The 14,965-nt window shown below is 41.4% G+C and overlaps 1 protein-coding gene across 1 annotated transcript in view; it reads left to right on the top strand.

Moving 5' to 3' along the window:
• astn2 (astrotactin 2) overlaps positions 1-14,965 on the top strand; it is a 297,382-nt gene that overhangs the window by 134,656 nt on the left and 147,761 nt on the right. The window contains exons 5-7 of the mRNA XM_085359806.1: positions 3,060-3,167; positions 5,860-6,006; positions 11,229-11,396. Of these exons, the coding sequence (XP_085215932.1) occupies positions 3,060-3,167; positions 5,860-6,006; positions 11,229-11,396 (423 nt within the window). The remainder of the gene's footprint in view (positions 1-3,059; positions 3,168-5,859; positions 6,007-11,228; positions 11,397-14,965) is intronic.

Raw genomic sequence — 14,965 nt, 5'->3', positions numbered from 1 at the left:
GATAATGTCACTTCAGAAAAGAATATAGCCCATATGATCTTCACTGCCCTATGCATAGCCAAGAAAACAGTCCTCATGAACTGGAAAAATAAAAATAATCTTAATTCTAACCAATATAGAAATTATCTATTAGATTACATTAGTCTTGACACAGCCTCTGCCACCACATTAGATCAATTGCTCTGGGCCCCTTTTATCAGCTCCATCACCTAGTGGGGGTGGGGGGTCATAGTTTGGTCCCGCCTTCACTGTTGTGATTGGTGAGGGGGTAGGGACAGGCTTAGGGCGTCGGGGGGTTCCCCGGAGGCATCTTCCTTGGGGAGCTCAACCCGGGGTAGCGGTCATGTCCGGTTGGGGGCTCTGTTGGCTCTCAGGTGACTGTTTCCTCGCGGCTGCGTGCAGCGGGGCTAGGGGAGGGTCTGTGCTGACGGACGTGGGTTACTGACCTGGCAACCTGGCTGCCCCTGGGTGGGTCCGGGATGGGCGTGAGGTTCTGGGGGCGCTCCGTCTCTGGGCTGGGGCCCGGGCCGGGCCTCGGGGGCTTGGGTCCTGGTTGGTGTGTTGCCGGGGTTGTGGGCGGGTGGGTGCATGGGGGCCCGGCCCTGGAGCAGGGTGCCGCCGGTGCGTCGAGCCGCCTGGGGGGCTCTTCAACTGGTGGGGGGGATGGTCACATCTTGCAGGAGCTTTCTTCTCTTCAGGAACTCTCTGCAGGAGGGGGAGATACAGGAGAGGTGGAGGAAGATCTCAGCCTGGGCGTTTACCGTCTTATGTAGTCTGGAAGATGTGTGGATGGTGGGGTGGGTGCAGTTTTCTCTGTGGTGGGGTTGGGTGGGCTGTCCAGGGCTCTGTGGAGCCGGGGGGCGCTACTGCACTGGGCCCCGGTCTGATGGGCCTGGGCCCCCCTTCCCTGGCGGGTCGCGGAGGGTGGGGGTGCCTACTGGGGTCAGCGGGGGAGCTGGCCCCAGGGAGGGGTTACCTGCCCCTCCCTTCCTTCCCTCCCCATCTCCAGCTGCCTCCCTCTTCCCGCTCCTCCACAACCACCCACACATGCAGGGCCTTGGAGTGGGGGTATGTCACCAGGGTGCAGAGGAAGCTACACCCCCCCTGTCCCCTTCTGGCTGCCTCTGCCTCAATTTTATCCCACAACTTAGACATTCACATTATTCACACTCTCATTACACATACATATAGGATCTTGGGGGTGGGCACAATCACGGAGTCCAAATCACCATCAGGGTGTACACCTCACCCCTGACGTCGTTGCCCACCTCTCAATTTTAAATACACTTAGTCATTGAGGGCTAGCAGGAGGGACTATGCGCTTACCTGCTGCTCCTTGGCAGGTAGCTCCATGCCCTCCTGGGTTTTAATTGCACCTTAGAACACATATGCATCAACACTACAATGAGCGGGTGGAGGGAGGTTTGGAGTCTTCTCCCACCCCCATTCTCTGCGGCCTGCTGGAGCGGGAGGGCTAGTAGGAGGAGTTGGCCGTCCGACTGCGGTCTGGGGTGTGGGGCCTCCCTGCTGCTGCGGAGTCGGGGTGGTCTGCCTCTCCCCACCGCAGGGAAAAGGGTAACACCACCTGGGTCTGGGTGCAATTCCCCCCTCCAGGGGCAAGGGTACCTAGACCCGGTTTGTAGAGTACGCTTGGGGAGTGTGATTGTGTGTACAGCGTCTCTTTATGTCTGTCTCCACGTTGGTTGAGTGTGGAGTGAGTGCATATGAGAGCATGAGGGTGGGAATGGATGTTTGTGTCTGTGTGTGCCTGTATGTCTGTGTCTATATGTCAGGTTGGGTGTCAGGCGCCACCTCTCTGGGGACACCTCAGGCCCTCCAAGGTTTGGAGGCCTATCTCCACCCACCACCACTTCCCCTGCCGGTGGCGGACTCCCTCAGGTGTCGGTGTGTTGGTGGTTCTTTGTGTCTGGGGGTGGGCGTCCGGGTACACACCGGCTCACTCCTTGGCGGCCGCTTGTCGGGGCCTGGGGCCTGGGGCTCGCTCGGGCCCCTTTGGAGGTGGGGTGCCCCCGGCCTCTCGGCCTGGGGCTCGGTCACTCAGGCACAGCTGGGGGCCGGCGGAGCTCACGGGCGCGTCACTGCAACTCCCCCTGACTTCTGCTCCGCGGCTGCTGGGCGAGCCCTCATCTGGGACTCTCCTCAGCTCTTACTGGAACAGTGGCGCGGCTGCCCCTCTGTTGGTCTTCCATGGTCTCTTGTGTTCTGGGGGCCTCTGGATGTCTGGAGTTTTGATCTCCTCCATACCTGCTTCACACCCTGGAGGACGGGGCTGTGGCCCCCCCACACTCCCTAGCAGATCATTACATGGAGAAACCTTTGGAATGCAAGCATGCTGATCCACACAGGTATGCACACATGGGTATTCACAGACGCGGACTAAAGCTTTCTTGGCTGCTGCCTCAAAGCACACTGTGCGCTGTCTATCTTGCGTGCTGCACAATATCGTTTATTATTTAGTAAATATTGATATCTATGACTAGCTAGTTTATTGTGATGGTGCTTTGTTTTCTCTATTATTATGTTGCTCTTTGTTGTTTGCTGTCTCCTCTGTTTGTTTTTTTTGTTTGTTTTTTTTTTTTCTCCATACAGGTGACCCAGGAGTTCTTTTTTTTTTTCTCTCTCTTCCCCCCCCTTCTCACCGTCTCTTCTCCCCTTTGGTTTTCTTTCTTTCTCTCCCCCTCTTTCTCTCATTCATTCCCCCTGTCCTATTTATTAAAAAAAAAAAAAAAAAAAAAAAAAAAAAAATGACAAAGGATGAACTGAAGCTCTGCCATCACGTAATGTCGCATACTGCTGTTTCTGATGTCATTTTTAGAAAAAAAAAAAAAAAAAAAAAAAAAAAAAATCTGTGTACTGTTGTGTCCATATTGTAAAAATATATTATGTCCTGCTCTATATACACAACACCCAAAGGTTGAATAACTGCTTGTACCCCGACTGCATTATATTTTCTATATCTGAAAAACAAACAATCAACTGAATTATGATTCTAATTAGATTTATTTTTGCCTTTGTTTGTCTTTACATTTCACCACCAGAGGCTGGAGGTGTGTTTGGTCCTCAAGGGGAATCGGGATCAGAGCCTGAAGATGACAACCAAATGAAGTTTTACACAGAGCAGCACAGAGGACGAAGGCGCAGCAAAGGTGGGAAGAAACTCAGGTGTATTATAATAAATGTCGTACATTTTTTACACATTAACTTACTCAGCAGGAGACCCTCTTAGCCACTGCGCGCTGCTGAGAAGACATTAAAGTCAAAAGGGAGTATAATACAAAAACAAATGAACGCCAGCCTTATCCCATTTGAATATAAGAGGGAATGATGGGAGAGAACATTAAAGCTGAGTCAAATGAGGCTAGTCATTTCCGGAATTGTCAGCATAGCTGGAAGTAGGAAGGGGTCATGTATGTTCCCAGTGGGGCTGGGAGTGCTGTTCCACAGCTCAATGACATTCAAAGCAGACATATGAGCTGATGTCAATGGGAGTTTTGTGATGACCTAAGCTGAGTCACATAACTTGAATGCATGATTTTCAACTTCCTCTCCCATAGTGATATGTGATAGTGAAGAGTTTGGATTTGTGTGTATATGAATTACATAGTCTGTGTATATCTATAAAGTAGCTGACAAAAATGATGAAAATCATGATGTTTTTAAACCCTGTGTCTGCAGTTCACCTAAACAACACTAGGTCAAGAGGACAATAAATCACACACCACTTTATAATCTTATTAATTTGGTTGTAAGCCCTCTGGTGTGCGAATAGGATCTAAAAGCAATTAGAAAAGCAATTTAGTTGCTTTTCCAATTGCGATTTCTATTAGAAGTATAAAAGAGAGGAAATGTACGATTTGAAAACAAACAAAACTTCTTAACTCTATAGAACTGCAGATATATAATTCATCTAAAAGCGGATTCTCCAATTAAATGTCTCTATTTTTCTGTACATTGGAGACAGCAGCTGGGTAGATTTCAGATATCAAGCATGTGCATATGGTCTTAGATAATTGCAACGTTTTTCGGAATGAAGGACAAGAACGAATTGAACGAATTGAATGAACCTACCCCTGTAATTGGCTCTGTAGCCTTCTGTCACTTCATTTCCTACCATTACATTTCCTGTTTACATACATTTAAACACAGAATGGTCCAGTGTGAACATGCAATTAACCACAACTGTTCTGAAAATGGTTAATTGCCTGTGAGTGTAAATGCCCTAGAACAGGCGTCTTTACTTTAACTGACATCTTGGTCTGACAGATTTTATTATCAAGTCTTTGTGGCCTTACAGCTTGGAGGAAAATAAAATCCATGGCCATGACCTGTGTTAAAGTTACAGCCTGTATAAAAAGGTAGCTCTTTCATTAGATGATGGACAGAGGGGAGGCGAATGAGAGTAAACATAAAGAGTTTAGTGCACTCCTTGTATTTGTGCATTCAGTTAAAATTTACATGTGACTTTATGCGTGTGTTTGAGCACAGAAAGGATGCTTGGTTTGTGACCATAATGTAAGTGTTTGCCATCGTGAGTGCGCATGCTTTTGTCTACTCAGTAAGCTTTTATAGTAATTGAGGGAACCCTTCACAAGCCCAGTGACACCACCCGCACCCCACTGACATTAGCTGCTCAGCCACTATTTCTGTAGACAACCATTGTTTCTATCCCTTCACAAAGCCATCACAGTGAGTAAGACGTGCAAGTCGGTGTGGGTCAATCCATTACCCTAACTTTGTCTCCTTGTTTGGCCTTGAGCTGCATTTCACTACTTCCAAGCTTCTGTCAAGATTAAAGTGCCTTTCCACAGGGGAATACTGGTGAAACTTTCTTTTCTATGATATTGCTTTGTTTTATTTCAGTCTGTTTGACCATTTGAACACTGCGAATGTGATCAGTCAAACGTTATATGGGGAAAGCTGAAATTGGCATTCACAGAACAATTGTACACGGCTGTGTTTTTCAGTGGTACTAAATGATGTAGTAACATACCTCTAACTAGCACACAGAGCATTAGTCGATTCCCATTGTGGAAGCTATTGGGCATTGAAATTAATAAATATATAAACAAATGTATTCATTTATTTGAACAAAACAGTGTGATGAGTTCTACTGCAGAGAACAGACTTCCATGAGCAGTTGTACCATTTCTATTGACTTTTGCAACAAACCTGCAGAGCGCAGGATACACACTGGGAAGCTCCCTTCCTAGAAGCTATTCACGCAGTTCTGAAGCCTGCAGATTCTGAAATATTACGTGATGTTTTCTTGTGACTGGTTTAAGAAAGTACAAGAGTTATTTTCAGGTTGTTCAACGCATTAGAGCAGTGTTTCCAAAGCTACTCTATCATCACCTTATCCTACACACATCCCAGTAAGCTTCCGTTTAACATGCCAACTTCTCTCCCATGATAAATATCTGTAGACAGAGGTTAAGCGGCTAATTTCATTTCCTATACCTTAGCTTGGAAATAAGATCCCTGGCAGAGCCAAAGGGCAACCAAAACAACCAATCTATAACCCTGTCAGTAGCAATAAGATCATATATCATACTGGCAAATGATTCTGGGGTGTGCAGAAGCAGTGTTAACCCAAATCATATCTACACAGGCCAAACTTGAAACAGGGTTGGATTCATAAATCAGCAGTACAATGAATTGCATTCTCAAGGCTTTGAGGAGGGCTTTTCAGCAAAGGACAGTGCAAAACGAGATGATTTTGTTAAACGTTTGTGTGGCTGTGTGTATTATGGTCCTGTCACCTGTTTAAGACTCTAATAAAAACAAAAGGGCCACTGTTAAACTGTCTACCTTTACTTTTTTCTCTTTCTCTCCCTTTAGGCCATCCACACAGTCCTCTAAATAAGGTCACCTTGACACTGATTACTATCAGCACATGTGTCATTGCCATTGTCTATGCTACGCAGGATTCCTGCCCCCTCACTGTTAAGGTCACCCTCCATGTGCCAGAGCATTTTGTTGCGGATGGTAAGTGCAGGGCATTTATTAGACCTTGGCAGAACATTTAACGAGTAAAGCATCAAAAAGTGTTTACTTTTGCTGGAAACTGACTTCACTACACATCACTGTTTTTATGCACTCTTTCATTTTGATTCAAATTACATGATATGATATGAAAATCTTAGTAGATCTGACAGCTCACAGAACTCCTGGGTCCAATTTACACAGATCTGTTTGCTGACTGGAAACCCGCAAATACTAAAATCAAACATGGAGATGAAGATGCAAGGATTTATTATACTTACATTAAACCCATCAAAATGTTACTAAGATGCAGTGTGGTTATTTAGCCCAAGCAGCAGTTTGAAAACATCTAATACAAGCGATATGCTAGATTTGTGGAGCATGTTATCATAATAGCCATTATCCCAGATAGTATAGCATCTTATTGTTTTGTTTGTTTCCAACAATAACTGGTTACAGTTGTCAGTCGAGCAGCGTACTGTAGAGATAACTGTCGAGTTGCATGTTGTTGTTGAGCACTGAAACGTATTATGTCATTAGTTTAGTCTTTGTTGTTAGGAGGAACAGCTAATGGACCGGGGCTAGCTCAACATTCTCCGTTTCTGTTTTCACATGGCCTGCATTAAACTCCCCACCCCCTCAACCGTGATTTGTGGTTTTCAATTTCAATGCCTTTCAGTTTCAGTGCCCCCTTTCCACGACTGATAAGGTACAAAAGATGAACATTCATCCAACAAAAGAGAAAATCATGTTCTAGAACCGAAAAATGAACAAAAATCAGAACAATAAAGCCCACGCGCTGAAAGCTCGCAATGGAAGAAAAAAAGATTGATTATCACCACAAAAAACTGAGTGACATTTAAAGCCATTAAAGTGATGAAGAGCATTGTGCACACACTATGGCTATTATTATTTTTCGTTTTTCAACTGAGCTTTTAGTATTTAGCCCCTTTTTCATGTGACTGCATGCTGTAGATTAAAATATTAACCTATTGTTTTTATCTTTTCAGTTAGCCGGATACAAACAATGCATATTCATCTAATGTTGCATAAGAACTCCAAGATATAGTTCTGCTGTATCAGTGCCATATTAGAAGCTGGCTTCACAGACAGAAAGTATGCTTTCCAAAAAAAATAAAAACTAAATAAATAGTCAGTGAAATCGAATATAAAGAACTTCTCTGTCAATAAGGAGTTGATACCGTTTCCTGTCAATTTATATGCTCACATGGGGACACAAAAACATTTGTTGTTGACAAAAGAAGTTTAAATTCACAAAAATGGAGTTTGTAAGCAACAGACCCATGCAACAGCTTAGAGTATTATTTAATCTGTTTAAAATTCCTTGTTGACAGTGAGCTAATTGTAAATTGGGTCTGTGTGTTGACACGATACTGCAAAACAAACCTTACTAGGAGAAGAGAGAAAACTTGAATATGTACAAGGAACTAAGTGAAGTAAGAGAGAGTGAAGAGCTGAGGCAATTTAACTAATGATTGATACATCTCTGAAAGATTTCACATATCAGTCAAAAAGGCATTTCTGCCATTGAGGTCTCATTTCTTGTCCTCCCACGCTCTCAGAATTTGTGTGCCCGTGGACACTTCATGAAAACGGAGGCGTGCATAAAATATATATTCTGTAACTATTGGATATCTACAGTAAAATAAACATACCGTTAGAGTATTTTGACATTGACGCAGTTTGTTTTTTCCCTCTGTATACCACCACAGTGGATATGAAGTGAAAGAATCAAGATGTGATTAGAGTGCAGACTATCGGTTTTCATTTAACGTGATTAACAAAATTATCACATGAATTTTGTTTAGAAATTAGCTATTTTTATTCATAGGGCCCTATTTTCAGATTCTAAAGTAGTTGGGTAATTGCCTAATGAACAAAAGCTGCTTCCTCTTATTTCATGTCAAATTAAGCAGATAAAAGCCACAGTAAGGTCTAGCCAAGTGAAAAGTACTCAAGGAAAGAGGCAAATAATTGTCAATGTGTAAAGATGGCGTGATGTTTCAGAGCGCTTACAACAAGATGCTTTTTTGTTACTGCTGACAAAATGTAAGGCTGTCATATCCATATACAAACAGCAACAAAAGGTGGCCACAATAAAGACTTGGCACAAAATAGGAACCTGTCGCCTGTCAATGACTCGAGGATTAAAAACAATGAAGTTTGTCCACTTACTTCTGAGCTTTGTGGGGCAATTACTCAAAAAATGTATTACAAAATAATCACGGTTTTTTTGAGTGTCTATAATGTTGTCTTTTTCTCCCTCTCCATAACACACATAGTGTAGTGTAAATCTCTGCCACTGGCAGCGAGGACGCTTTCAAATTTAATATGGAGAATGATTATTGACTTATTTTAGTAACCTTTTTGACCTTCTACTGCTACTAGCAGTGAGGAATATCAAGTTATACACAATAATTATCTAAATTTTTGGATGCCCCTGAAGCCCTCCTTTGGCCTAATGATCAGCCTGCGAGGTATCAAAAATCATATTTGGAATTTAATGAAATAATCATAGATATTCATGATAAACCAGCACTCGTGTATTTTAATTTTGCCGAGTCCATGAGCTTCACTGTAGTGCGACACTCACTACTGCATTTAAGCCCCACTACAGAATAAGATATTGGACGAGGAAAATCATGTTGTGCATTCCATACTGCATGTGTGTTTACTGCAGGGTGAACATAAACTGTACACCTCTAAGGAGTTAAGATAAGGGTTTTAGGATTCTAGTTTTGTTTTTCCCCAGCAAACAAACTGTGTGTGCTGGAACTCGGACACAGAAAAGCAGACACCTGAGGCAGAGCAGATGTGGTAAAAGGCAGCTTAACCCTGTAGTCTGGCATGCATACAGTCGGCAGCAGGCAGGCAGTCAGAGCAAACAAACAAATCCAAGAGATAAACAAACAAAACAATTCCAACTGGCAAGCAACACATAACTATAAGTCACTTCAGGAAACGTACAAGCAGACAGACGAAATGCTCTGTTTCTTCTGTCTGCTTATATACTTTATAAGTTGACACAAAGGACGTGAGTTGCTCTATATCTAATATATGCTGGTACGATGCAGGTGAATAGTCAGGTGGTGATATCAGCCATTAGCATGATGACTAAACTGAATGTGAGCAGCCAGTTGCCATGACAGTGAAAGGTAAACAAAAACAACTACAAAGCATTTATAATAATCACTAAGGCTACAGCTAATGGGAGCCTAATGGAAAAAAATGAGATAGATAGAGAGAGAACAGAAGTTTATTTACAGGCAGGTAACAAGAAAGGAAAACTGGAGCAGCAGATTAAGAAGACTCAGATCATTTAGCCAACATTGTGAGATACGCAGCTCAAAATCAACTAGTAGTGGAATTAAGTGTACCGACATATTCTTATGTTTTTATATTGTAATTACTCCAGTGTTGCTTTTCTGTTAACTGACATTCACTTTAGAGTCATGGTGTAAATACCTTAATTATATTTGCAAAAATAGTCATATTTTAAATGTGACTGTCTGTCAAAGAATCTTATCAATTAGATACCCAGTCATGTAACTCAATTATCAAAAACATGACATTGTGTAGATAATTGAAATAATACAGCAGTATACAATAGAGGAAAGCACAAACAACTTATTAACGAAAAATAACACAAAATTATATGTGTCAATAAGTCAATGAAATTTTTTGTTGCACCCATTCATTATTACTGTCATTATTTTGATTACCGCATTGACACTGATATACAATGCTTTCTTTTTCTCCCCATTCTTCTGCATTTGAATCATAATATGCAGAGCTAAGTGAACAATGCTCCTACTCCCCAAGTGGGATTTCTTTACAGGACTCAGAGAAGGCTGCATATCAGCTCTCTCCTCAGCATGTTAGCAGAAGAATTTACTTCTGCCAGTATCACTGTAAATGAGACCTACTGGCAGAAAGGGGCCTTGTCATGCTTACCTTTGGTCACTTTGACCTCGTAAAGGCTTTTAGCGATTTATTTTGGGCTTCTGGCATTTTGCTGGGTACTGAACACTTTACTTTCAAGAACACCAGCGATCTTTCATATCTATTGAAGATTGTTACCATGGTTATTTTGCTATGACTTATACAGAATTATGCACTTATTAATTGAAAATGTTCAAAACATATTGATTGATTCAAAATGTGTTTTACGCCAGACACTTAAACCAATAAACAATGTGGGATCATCTGACAAGCTATCAAATGTAACAGACAAAAACATGCAGGTCATTGGTCTCGATAAGATTGAATGCTAACACATGGTTTGGTACTTAATTTTTAGGGAAAACCAAGTACATTTGTTGAAGGCTTTGTGTTGGTCACACTGTACTGTGGCAGTGTTTTTCTGTCAAATGAAAAGAAGCAGCTGATGACTTTTCATGTGTAGGAGGAAACAAATGGCAGTGTATTCTGTCAGGACCAAAATGTTAAAAGGGTAAAATAAATAAATAACAGAGAGAGAACAGATGAGTTTTGGGATGTCATTGCTTTGTTTGTTACAGAATGTAAAGGCGAAACATTATTTGTTATTCTCATATGAGCTGTATATTTTACCACAGCACAAAGGACTTGCACACATCCATCTGATGCAGTTCATCTAGCTGTACCGAACCTGTTTGTTTTGTTTTAATATATAGATGTTCTAATACATTTTGAATTCACCTGGACAAAGAAATATATACTGTTAATGCTTCTGCAAATGTACCGTCCATGACCCATAATATAGCTGTATAAGAATCCAGAAAGCCTTCGCACAGCTCCCTTTGGAACCAAAACTCATTGGCATCAATTAGAGATAATCTTGTTCGGTGATTGGAGTTTAACGATTGGTTTGAGAGCAGTAAGAAAGAAAGGTAAGTCAGCGTCATTAAGCATAGCGTTTACTGATTGACTCGTGAAACCCTTTTAGCCCCTCTACTGCAATTACCAACAACACCCAATCTATACACATTATAGGTCTTAATTTTCTCATTTAAATTCAGTCTGGTCAGATGGGAAATGAAATTACAGTGAAAACAAAAGATTTAGCTACTTTCCAATTGATTTTGCAATAGAACCTCAAACCTAGAGCATAAATACAACACAATCACATCTGTTCTACTTTTCTGTGGTTTGTTTGTTTATTTTTGCCTTTTTTTCATGCAAAATAATTGGCTCCTGTTTTGTTTTGTTTTTCTTTTTTTCAGGAAGTAGTTTTGTGGTGAGCATGGGCAGTTTCTTGGATGTTTCTAATTGGTTAAATCCAGCAAAGCTAACTCTCTACTATCAGACCAATTCATCCACACAATGGGTCCAGGATTACTGCGGCCAGAGGACCACTGAACCCTGTGAGCAGATTTGTGATCAGGACACAGGTTGGTGCATACAAATATGCAGACACTGACGTCTAACCATTAAGCCTTAACCCTTGTTTTTAGCATTTTTTTTTTTAAAGTGGTAAGTACTTCAACAGTGGAAAAAGTGCAGGTGTATATAGAAGACATTACAATGAGATCTCTATCTTGATGTTTTACTGATTAACATAACATGTGCTAACTTTTAGTTGTATTTTGTGACATAAACCCAAAAGTTAAAGTAAGCTAAAAAATAAATAAAATAAAATAAAGCTGAAACAGTCGATGTCGTCTGGTTCAGAGTCATGAGATTTACACCACCACTCACGACCCTGTGTTTTTCATGTGGACTTTTTCTCATTTATAAACAGTATAAACATGGCTCTTTATGTTCAATATTGATACCGCTTGTCAGTAAGGGCATAGACACCAGAGTGTACCGTGTCGGAGATGTCAGTGCCTTTGGCAGTATTTGAGTCCCTCCGCAGGAGAATGTTTTGCTATAAAATGATAGACATGCTATTCCCATAAATTTGTAAAGTTGTCATATTGAAACTGCGTAAACAATGGAATTAACAAGAAACCGGCAGCACTGTCAGTGAAGAGGCCACGTAGAAATACAAGTGTGTAACAGAGATTGTCACTGTTTGCATTCATCACAATAATTATATAAAAGCTATCCAACTTTATTCCACACTTTAAATGAAAAATCGAAAGAAAACAAGACAGAATCAATAGATCAATTATACGGTAGGTTTTTTCTGTAAAACATTTCATCCTTACTTTGCTTTAACTTTTGGTTGGCCTAAAAGCACCGAAAGGAGCTGAAACTATGTTTTCATCATGTTATAAATAAAATGGGAGTTAATGTATATTCCACATTATTTTGTAAGTCTTCTTTCTGTGCTGTAGGGAAAGAGAGGAACTAGTCAAGCTGAGCAAAGGTGTGTGGTTAATTTCTTGAGTAAATTACTCAAATAATAGTAACAAAAGTTCTTACATCAGAGCTCAGCATATGAGGCAACAGCATTTCTACTATGTAAGCAAAGGTCCTTAATGTCTTTTGCCCCATTCAGGAAAATCACCAGCTGCCACTGCAGTGTGCTGCAGTGTGTATACAATCACCCTGTATGGTTTTACACCTACATTTGCTGACATTAAAACTTTACCAACAAATGCTAAGTATGCAGCATGATGATATTTATCTTGCCTTGAGTGTCCTAATTCCCTTGTGTTTTTCATGCCCAAGTAGATAAAGTCTAAGCTCATTAGAATGGATTACATCTGTAATGTATGTGAAATTTATGTAACCCTGGTCAAGGACGTGTTGAGGGCTAATGCATAATGTATTAGAGTTCCAGACACTCAGTGCAGTGAGTACACAGGAAGATGCCAGAGATGGAGCTGCACGCATGTATTTGTGAAATCTTAGTGTGTGCACTTAGGTATTTCATAGGTCTGCATCTGCACATTATATTTACTCATTCAAATCCAAGTATGCTGAGCATTTTGGCTTTATTAGCACTAGAGTCTAGCTCTGCTCTCATCTTTCTGCATCCATTTCTCTTTTCATCTGTCCTTTATAGAAGATAATTTAATCAATGACAGCATGCGCGTTTGTTGTATCTCCTCAGGGCAATCACATCCATCCAGAAGTAGAATGAAAGGTGCTCTTCAAAGAAGCTTTCCATTTCTATAACTAATGTAAAATATAGCACACTTATACCCAAGCAAGCATACATATATTTTTGAGACTGAAGGACTTGTTTAGCATATAAAAACATAACTATAAGTGCACTTGCGATGTTTACTTGGATGTAAAAAAAAAAGACAAGTAAAATGGCCAGACCCGGATGGATGGATGGATGGATGGATGGATGGATGGATGGATGGATAGATAGATAGATAGATAGACCACTCACAGGGCTACCAAATATTACAACGTTGAAAAACTGACTGATATGGATGACAGGAAAAATATATATAAGAAGAAACATTGACTTGAATCTAATACAAGCTGTGAATGGTGGCATTGTTTTCTGTTGGCTTATGGGCAGAAATGATAAAGTTAAGGTTTAATTGCCAACAAATACTTATTATACCAAGCAACAATACCAATAACAAAAACAACACTAAAACTTTGTTTCATTAATAAACATATGTTATACAGGGAGTGCAGAATTATTAGGCAAATGAGTATTTTGTCCACATCATCCTCTTCATGCATGTTGTGTTACTCCAAGCTGTATAGGCTCGAAAGCCTACTACCAATTAAGCATATTAGGTGATGTGCAACTTTGTAATGAGAAGGGGTGTGGTCTAATGACATCAACACCCTATATCAGGTGTGCATAATTATTAGGCAACGTCCTTTCCTTTGGCAAAATGGGTCAAAAGAAGGACTTGACAAGGCTCAGAAAAGTCAAAAATAGTGAGATATCTTGCAGAGGGATGCAGCAGTCTCAAAATTGTAAAGCTTCTGAAGCGTGATCATCGACCAATCAAGCGTTTCATTCAAAATAGTCAACAGGGTCGCAAGAAGCGTGTGGAAAAACCAAGGCGCAAAATAACTGCCCATGAACTGAGAAAAGTCAAGCGTGCAGCTGCCAAGATGCCACTTGCCACCAGTTTGGCCATATTTCAGAGCTGCAACATCACTGGAGTGCCCAAAAGCACAAGGTGTGCAATACTCAGAGACATGGCCAAGGTAAGAAAGGCTGAAAGACGACCACCACTGAACAAGACACACAAGCTGAAACGTCAAGACTGGGCCAAGAAATATCTCAAGACTGTTTTTTCTAAGGTTTTATGGACTGATGAAATGAGAGTGAGTCTTGATGGGCCAGATGGATGGGCCTGTGGCTGGATTGGTAAAGGGCAGAGAGCTCCAGTCCGACTCAGACGCCAGCAAGGTGGAGGTGGAGTACTGGTTTGGGCTGGTATCATCAAAGATGACCTTGTGGGGCCTTTTCGGGTTGAGGATGGAGTCAAGCTCAACTCCCAGTCCTACTGCCAGTTTCTGGAAGACACCTTCTTCAAGCAGTGGTACAGGAAGAAGTCTGCATCCTTCAAGAAAAACATGATTTCCATGCAGGACAATGCTCCATCACACGCGTCCAAGTACTCCACAGCGTGGCTGGCAAGAAAGGGTATAAAAGAAGAAAAACTAATGACATGGCCTCCTTGTTCACCTGATCTGAACCCCATTGAGAACCTGTGGTCCATCAACAAATGTGAGATTTACAAGGAGGGAAAACAGTACACCTCTCTGAACAGTGTCTGGGAGGCTGTGGTTGCTGCTGCACGCAATGTTGATGGTGAACAGATCAAAACACTGACAGAATCCATGGATGGCAGGCTTTTGAGTGCCCTTGCAAAGAAAGGTGGCTATATTGGTCGCTGATTTGTTTTTGTTTTGTTTTTGAATGTCAGAAATGTATATTTGTGAATGTGGAGATGTTATATTGGTGTCACTGGTAAAAATAAATAATTGAAATGGGTATATATTTGTTTTTTGTTAAGTTGCCTAATAATTATGCACAGTAATAGTCACCTGCACACACGGATATCCCCCTAAAATAGCTAAAACT

Source organism: Diplotaxodon limnothrissa, linkage group LG7, assembly GCF_057381915.1.
Source record: "Diplotaxodon limnothrissa isolate DT_005_m linkage group LG7, D_limnothrissa_male_GT1.1, whole genome shotgun sequence".
NCBI classification, from domain to species: domain Eukaryota; kingdom Metazoa; phylum Chordata; class Actinopteri; order Cichliformes; family Cichlidae; genus Diplotaxodon; species Diplotaxodon limnothrissa.
This window is presented reverse-complemented; position numbering and strand designations above follow the sequence as displayed.